At 41.7% G+C, this 9,154-nt stretch overlaps 1 protein-coding gene across 4 annotated transcripts in view; it reads left to right on the top strand.

Moving 5' to 3' along the window:
* The window catches only part of LOC111871279 (probable 3',5'-cyclic phosphodiesterase pde-5), a 105,650-nt gene that overhangs the window by 10,052 nt on the left and 86,444 nt on the right, over positions 1 to 9,154 (top strand). For all 4 annotated transcript variants that reach the window (XM_023864262.2, XM_023864265.2, XM_023864264.2 and 1 more), the window contains one exon: positions 2,722 to 2,839. In XM_023864262.2, the coding sequence (XP_023720030.1) occupies positions 2,722 to 2,839 (118 nt within the window). The remainder of the gene's footprint in view (positions 1 to 2,721; positions 2,840 to 9,154) is intronic.

Raw genomic sequence — 9,154 nt, 5'->3', positions numbered from 1 at the left:
ATGATGTAAATCGACTGGGTTATAATATAGATACTATAAAGAAAATCACACAAACTTAAATTGACGCTAGTAAAGAGGTTGGTCTAGAAGTAAACACCGAGAAAACTAAGTATATGTTGCTGTCTCGTCACTAAAATACAGGACAAAATTATGACATAAACATAGGAGACAGATGTTTTGAAAATTTGGCGCAGTTCAGATATTTGGGAACGACAGTAACAAATCAAAACGTGATTCAGGAGTAAATTAAGAGGAAATTGAACTCAGGTAATGCTTGCTACCATTCAGTCCAGAACCTTTTGTCTTCTCGTCTTCTGTCAAAAAACATAAAAATTAGAATATACAAAACTATAATTTTACCTGTGGTTCTGTATGGGTGTGAAACTTGGTTTCTGACATTAAGGGAGGAACATAAACTGAGGGTGTTTGAGAACAGAGTGTTGAGAAGAATGTTCGGACAGAAGAGGGACGAAGTGACAGGCGGTTGGAGAAGACTGCATAATGAGGAGCTTCATAACTTGTACTGTTCTCCAAGTATAATTGGAATGATCAAGTCAAGGAGGATGAAGTGGGCAGGGCATGTAGCACGAATGGGGAGAAGAGGAATGCATATAGGATATTGGTGGGAAAGCCAGAAGGAAGGAGACCACTGGGAAGACCAAGGTGTAGGTGGGTGGACAATATTAAAATGTATCTTACAGAGATATAATGGGATGGTATGGATTGAGTTGATCTGGCTCAGGATAGGGACCAGTGGAGGGCTCTTGTGAATATGGTAATGAACCTTATGGTTCAATAAAATGCTGGTAAATAGTTGAGTAGCTGCAGATTTGGCTTCTCCTCAAGAAGGGCTCAGCCCCATAGGTAAGTAAGTAAGTAAGGCCCGGCCATAGCTCAAGCGGTTAGTCGTTGGCTTCCCACCCNTACAATAGGCCAGAAGTGGCCGCAGTACAAGGGGCTTAGTCCCACCCCACTAGCAATAAAGAAAAAAGTAATAGGTCACGGAAAACCCGACAATAAATTAGAATCATTCTGCATATAGTGCATCTTCTATTTGTTACCAACCGATTTTTAATTTACGCAGTGTAGTATCTCATTTGTAGATTGCATATTACAGTATGATAATTGTATCTATAACAAACGAAGGTTCAGATCGGTGAGGAATGCGCATTAGCGAAGTATGCAGTTGTAAATTCTTGCAAGTTTCAGTCTGGAGCATACATTTCCGCCACGGATCATGGTGCGCATGCCAAGTAATGTTCTCACGGTGGTTACTATAAGAAATAGCTACCATGTAATTTGGTAGAATATTACCGGCGTTTCAGAAGCAAATTCTGCCTCCATCTTCAGTATAGACGTGTAAGCTGAATGTGGAAGAGAGTGGCACGAGTATAAAGAGATGGAGGGAGGCCTCCGTAGTCTAGGGGTAACGTTCCCACCTCATGAGTCAAGGTACGCGGGTTCAAACCCGGCGGAGGTCGTGGAATTTTTAAGGGCGGAAAAATTCAGGGAACAAGTCCTCCAGGAGGGACTTTAAGCCGTGGGTCCCGTGTCGTAGCTTTACGGCACGTAAAAGATCCTCATGTCTCTAGGAGACTTCTGAGCAAAATTAGGCAATGCCTGTGGTAGATGGGGAAGTATCGGGTACCTCTGCCAGAAGAGGGCCGACCTCGCTGGCAGAATGGGGCTAAGTATCAGGTACCACTGCCAGAAGAGGGCCGACCTCGTTGGCAGAATGGGGCTGATAGCGAGCAACAGTACTGGAAGGGTATGGCGACAGTATAAATTAGGGGGACGCACAGTGGACCAATAACTGGTCTAAGTGCATGGGGAGACCCACCCCCTCTAATAATGAATGAAATGAATGAATGAGATGGAGGACAGAGGCTCGAAGCGCACAAATGGGGATTTTCTTCCAAGCTCGGCGTAATCCTCTGGTCAACAAAACCTGAGCAGCACTTGGTGTAAACTGTGAAACTATATGTTGTTAGGTCCAAGAAAACCATATTCTACTTAATATTGTCACATGTAGGAGGGCACGCGTGGCTGGATTTTTTAGCACTTCGGTTACTCTCTTTCTCTCTCTCAATTATATTTATTACAGCGCTACCGCTGATTTACACACTTGCAGTTCACCGTTGCACACGCAACGCAGTCTTCACTAGTCGTCTCTTGGCAACGAATTTCAACACAGAAACTAGCGCTTCAAATCACTATGAAGTCTAGTTGTTATTTCGTGTTCAGTCACTCTCTACTCCGCTGTCCTAATCTCTATTCAATTAATCTTCACAATTCACTGAGGACACGCTCCATTCTCGTCCTTTTACTCTCAACTATTGAACCCTCCAGGGCTCTTTTCCGTGACTGCTTCGTGTTCTTTAATCACGGCTCCTCAGCTATGACTGGCTATAAACGACCTTTACTCTCCCCTATAAACCTTCGGCACGGACTCCATAGGAACACATATTATTGTAGACGTGTTTACAGTTTTGTTGCTTATCACTGGGCAAGGCGCGGACCACATTGAAAACAAGTCACGTGATAGCTATCTCGTCAGTCCATTAGATCGCTGACTGTTGCCTGACAACAGGCTATAAACATTTACACCATTGTTGCGTAACTTAGCAACAGACTGTTTAGTAAGAATCTCTCTTCACGGGGACTTATTTACCATCCTGTTGCCTAGCAATGAGTGTACATGTAACATTTTCTTATTTCTAGGTGAAAGTTGTTGTCAACCCTGTGGCAGGACATGGCTCTGCCGATATAACAGTGAGCGGTAACGTAGTGCCGACCTCGCAGAAGTTCTCACCCAGTTCCCATCGCACAGCTCTGCAAGGTAGGTCAAGGAATCCAGATTCATAACTCAAAAAATTTAAGAGGTCCATATAAATTACTTATAATAACAATAATGCCCGCTCTCGTCCGGTTTTTCTTCCCCAGTCTCTGCTTTCGCATAGCATTTCAATTGCAATCAGACACTGCAGCTGATCCGCATACCATACTTTACAATTCTTCCAGTCCACACACTAAATTCAGATACATTTCTTCGTTTTCTGTCATTTACTCTGCAACCACGGAACATGCGCTCTGCCTAGAGCGTAATGTTCACATATCTTACGCAAGAATATATTACATACTAATAATATATTTTGCTACGTTTGTCATCTCCCCACTTGGAGGAGCTAAAAACAACTAAACCTATGAAGATCCATATAGTAATCTTACTATTATTCTGTAAATCGCATCGGATGTCCCATCACCGTACAAGCAAGTAGAGAGTCTTGAGACTGTACATGGTTTTGCAGGGATTCCTTTGAATAATCTGAATACAACATGGCCTAAAAACAACAAATAAACTCCGTGGCTTGTAGTCCGCAAGTGAATTATACCGACAGAGCGACCGCCGCTTGTCGGCGAAGTTAGTGCCAACTTAGCGGATAGAGGGTGTTGCATGGTCAGATGAACGGATCGCCACGGCCGTTAATCTCGATTTTATAGACCAGAGCCGCTTTTTCCTTCAAAAGGCTCCTCAATTATCCTCATGAGGCTAAGTGGACCCCGTTCCAAACCCACAACTTCTCATAAAATCTGGTAACGCCAGGAATCGAACCCGGATCTCTGAATTTGTAGCCAGGAACTTTGACCACTAGACCACAGAGGCGGTCTCGCATGACCTAAATATTATTCAAAAATCCAATGATTGATGTTCATTATACATTTCGAAACATCCATGTAAAAGTCATTAATCATTAAATCAGACCACAGTTATTCTTTTTGGTCATAGAAGCGACCATGGGAAAAGTTATTTCTGTAAGGAAAGAAGTGCCATGCTCTAATGCTATTCGTGAGTCTGTCCATCCGTAAATATGATTTATGCCTCAGTCCGTATGCCCTTACAGAACAAACGGCCTACTTTTTATGAATCGTCCCTACCAATGCCATCGTCCTGTAGCGTCTGGAGGAGGACTGAATGAATAAGCCGTTAAAGTAATACAAACCGGCTTATTTTAAGAGACGTGTGACAACGTCACTTGCACTCAATTGATAGCATGAGAAGTGGCGCCAGCTGCCTTCCGATCACTTGTGAGTCATATTCAGAGGGCCACCAGATTGACAGTGATATATAGTGTTTAAACAGAACTGAACTGACCATATTGTCATTACGACCCCGTGCAGTGCTAATCACACTTTATTATCAAGTTACTCTATGGCGTCATTAAGGATTATCTATTTCATTCAATGCCGAGGTGGAAAAGTCGCAATGTTATTCCACACAGCTACCCCGCCTTAGGCTTTAAACCCTTTAAGCAACAGTGGTTATAGCAAGTACCACTTGCTTCAATGCCAAAAGGTCTCCATTATTCCCACAGGCTGTATTTATGTATTTCATACGATTCGAAAAATAAGTAGTGATTCCATAAACCGCTTTAATCGGTTGATACGCGTATCGAAAATGGTGATGCATGTTCTTCTTGTGGGGTATGAAATGGATTTTTATATATTGTCAGGCGCTTATGACTATATACGGGATCTGGATTCATCAATGGATTTGTTTAACGTTTTTAACAGGTAAATATAATGGTTTAACTTATCCACACACTCTAAAATTCACCGTAACTGCAGCACACACAAATTCTTCTGTGTCTTCATGAGTCGCTGCTTTTGGAGGTTCTGCTTCAGTGCACACATTCTCACTGGATGGCAGCTGGTTGCAAGTAACTCATAACGGCAACTCACACACATTCTTGACTCCCAAAAAAATTAATTTAATTCTTCTTATATAACCTCGGCACGGACTGTAAAGAAAACACAACTACCAAAAATTTCTCTATTGTGCAGCGGTTTTTCAATATTTTGGAAACGTGTATACCTTTCCGTTGCCTAGCAGTTGATGTCTTTTGTGACTCTGCTATTCCGGCTTTCATCTGCCATGTCAAAATATTATGTAGATAAATATTATGCATCAAAAAAAAGTGACAGGCCTATTATTTGGAAATTTAAAAGGCTTCTTCTGATAAAGTAAGGCAGGAGGGTTTTATACAGAATAACTTCTCCCTTTAAGTTGCAGAAAACGTAACATACATTTTAGCTTCCTGTGTATAAATTGTACATTTTACATATATATATATCATCATCAGTAATCTGTCAAGACGACAGGTCCACAGTCTCTTTCAAAACAATTCCTCCACTTAATGCGATCTAGAGCTTTCTCCTTCAAATGACAGTATCCTCTTCTGTCCCCAAGGTCATCCAGCATCTTCTTACGTCTTCTTCCTCGTCTTCTTGTCACTTCTATCCGCCCATCTATCTTTCCTTCGATAGCTTCTTTTAGAAGGCAGTTTCTGCGTAAAACATGACCAATCCAATTAGCCTTCCGTTTTCTTATTTCATGTAGGATATTCCTCTGCTCACTGACTCTAATTAACACTTCTTCATTTCTCACATAATCGGTCCAACTGATCTTCTCCATTCTTCTCCAACACCACATTTCGAAACTTTCCAGATGTTTCTGATCTACTGCCCTAAGTGTCCATGTTTCAGCCCCATACAGAGCTATGCTCCAAATGTAGCATTTCACTAGTTTCTTCCTCAAATTTAAGTCCAATTTGCTGGTAAAAAGATTATTCTTCTTGCTAAATGCAGCTTTTGCCATGGCAATATATATATATATATCGATGCTGTAAATTACACCATACATCATATGTTAGACAAATCATCTGTTACGGTTGCAAAATCTTAGCCTATACACACAAATCTAAATCCAAAAATTTGATATCATACAAAACGGATGCTTGAAGATGAGTGGAATGTACTCGTATTGTGGTAAAACAAATATTAACTTTTTAGATGCGGGTCTTTTTATTTCTTAAATTGGAAGAATATTTTTCAACTTCTGGCCACAGATACGCGCTAAAAATGAATATCCACTCCAATGAGATAATAAAATGCAGCTCTCTGGAAAACCTGCTGGCTAGAACTTTGTTAACGTTCATAACAAAAATGGGATATATTTTTCAACGAAATGAGATTAGATACAGGATACCTAAAAAGAGAAGAAGGAGCTTGAAAATGTAAAAAGTACATGAACATGGCAAAGGAGGAAAAATAAAATAAATAAATAAATAATCCAAATAGAAAGAAGACATATTTTGTCTATTTATGCTTATTAATATACGTAATACACGTATGTTGTGACGAAAGAAAATATCAAAATGACATAAAAACTAAAAAATTATTTGCATCTTCTGACAGAAAAATAAACAAGGACCCGTATTCATGTATCATCGCAGGTGCACTGAGAATTGCAGTTGAGTGCAGACAACTCCCGCTTTCTTTCTTTTACTCATCAACGGACCAAAATATTTTTTCTTCCTGTCGATCGTAGTTTATCTTTTTAGAGAAAATTCACTGGACTCTGTTTGACTGTGAACAGAATGTAAATAAAATCAAATTTTCCACAATAACTCTTCCTTCCACTGAATACGAAAGGTAATCTAGGAAAAGACTGAGACAATATTTGTGTACAACTTCTCTGCTATATACAGAGCAGAGCCACACTAGGCACTGACCTTGATATAGTTGTGTTGTGACGGTTTTAATAAAGAACTTTTATATTATAACACAACAGGATGCATGAAATGAAAATAAAGAAAAAAATATTTGTGTAAATGTTTCTCACCTCAGATTTTTATTTAAAAATTATACTACATATCGTACATTACTCAAATTATGTGGATCTGTACATCCACTCCCCAATACGCCTTCATGGCGTAGTTAGTTAAGCACAGGGATGACATTACCTGATTACTCAATTTACATTTCTGGTAGGTTTAAACTGCTGAATGCATAATTATATATCTGCTTATCATCATATGGATACTGGCAGGACACAGATTAGCTTAACGTAAACTTCCCAGACATAATTTTAATGTGGCGGCATATAGAATTCATGGGCCCTGATATAGTAGACCTATTGCACTAGTTCTCATGCTGAAGTACAGTGTGATGAAGGAATGACTGCACTAACATTGCTATGAAACCCAGAAGATAATCACTGGGATAACAATAGCTGGTGTTAGCTACAGTATTATATTCGGTGTATACTCCGGATATTAACTGACCCATCCACCATTCATCCCCCATTCTGTATCCAGCCAGTAAGCCAGTCCTCTCTCCGTTCATCTTTCTCTACCGACGCTACCGGCATATCCCTGCATCTACATGAGCAGGTATAGCAACTGGCTACAGGCTGAACAACCGAGGGATCGGAGTTCGAGTCTCGGCGGGGTCAAGAATTTTCCCTGCTCCATGTCGTCCAGACCGTCTCTGGGGTCCACCCAACCTCCAATCCAATGGGTATCGGGGGTAAAGTGACCGGGGCGTGAAGCTGACCACTCATATTCAAATAGTACCTAGGTCAAGAAAATGAGGATCCATGCATCCACTCCCCCACACGCCTTCATGGCGTAGTGCTTAATTAGTTAAGCACAGGGACAAATTTACCCACCAGATATTCATTCACCCATCCATCCAACGAACTGACCAATCGGCTAACCGACCAATCATGCGGCCATTAGTTCATCCATCCGTTTCCACCTTCCTGCCTACCCAGCTTTATGAAGATGAGGAAGTCGTAAGTTTTTTATTATCTCCCAGAAGAAACAGAGACACAGGTGCAAAAAATTGTATGTGAGCTAGTCCTTCTCTACATAAGCCACCTGCAAGGCCACACATTTTCCCCAACGATGCATTAGCTGCTGGATACCTTCATCATAGAAGGTCTCATTTTGACTGTTTAGGAAGGCCTCCACTGCGGAAATGACGTCGTCATCATCTTGGAATCGCTTACCACAAAGTGGCTTCTTTAGCCGTGGAAAGAGGAAGAAGTCGCTCGGTGCCACGTCTGGTGAATATGGTGGATGGGGGAGAATTTCATATCCCAAATTGGCAGCATGAGCCGTGCGTTGTCGTGAAGAAGTCGCACAACCTTTCCCAGCATTCCTCTTCGCTTTATCTTGATTTCCTCCCATAATTTTCTCAGAAGGTTCCGGTAGTACTCACCGTGACGGGACGCCCTTTTGCTCGTAGACGGTCATGATGACACCCCGCCGATCCCAGAAGACACTCAACATCACCTTTCCATACGCCGGCTGGTATTTTGTCTTCTTCGGTGGCGTCGAGTCTGCATGTTTCCACTGCTTGCTCATTTCCTTTGTTTCTGGGTCGTAATGATAGACCCAATATTCATCCATCGTGATCAGGCGGTCGAACAATTCCACCTTTTCGTCTTGACACAACTGCAAATATTTCTTTGCCACATCCATCCATTGCTGTTTTTGAACTGGTGTCAAAAATCATGGCACCCAACGCGCAGCGACCTTTGTCATGTGTAACTTGTCATGGATGATGTTGAAAACAGACCCATGGCTAATGCGGACCTCATGAATAGCTTCGATAGTTATGCGTCTATCGGATAGGATTAAAACTTCCACCTGTACCACAATTCCCGGTTTCTCAGCGAGAGATGGTCTTCCATTCCGGGGCTCATCTTCGAGGTTTGTCTGCCCACAATGAAAGTGCCTCTTCCACCTGACCACTGTGTCATATGATGTTACACCTTCCTGATACACAACGGTCATCTGGTCGTGGATCTCCCTGGCAGACTTCCCTTGCAAAATCAGGAACCGTATCACAGCGCGAGCCTCCACTTTCTCAACCGACGTCGCCATTTTGCTTCTGCTCCTTCCGGTGGCTCCCTCTGTCCACTTGGCGCGAGAAAATTTGCCTGTTCGGCAAGCTCAGGAAATGGGCTATCTCCTATATAGAACGATATTTTGGTACTATTATTTTCTAATTGTGATAATTAAATATTATACTGTAAGGCTCCCACACAAACGCGATATTATTCGGGACGAAAATGGCCGCGTACACAAACGCGACACTCGGGAATATTTGACACCTGATAACCAGCTGGCCATGACTCACACTCAATCAGTATCTATAGAAACGACATGGGTAACCAAATGGAAGAAATAATAGAGTTCGTCGAAGAAAATGCTTTATTGTACGATACTCGTCATCCGATGTACAAGGATTCACATGCTAAGGATAGAAAGTGGAAGGAATTGGCTGTTACAATGAACAGAGACAG

This window comes from Cryptotermes secundus, unplaced genomic scaffold (genome assembly GCF_002891405.2).
Source record: "Cryptotermes secundus unplaced genomic scaffold, Csec_1.0 scaffold825, whole genome shotgun sequence".
In the NCBI taxonomy this organism is placed as follows: domain Eukaryota; kingdom Metazoa; phylum Arthropoda; class Insecta; order Blattodea; family Kalotermitidae; genus Cryptotermes; species Cryptotermes secundus.
This window is presented reverse-complemented; position numbering and strand designations above follow the sequence as displayed.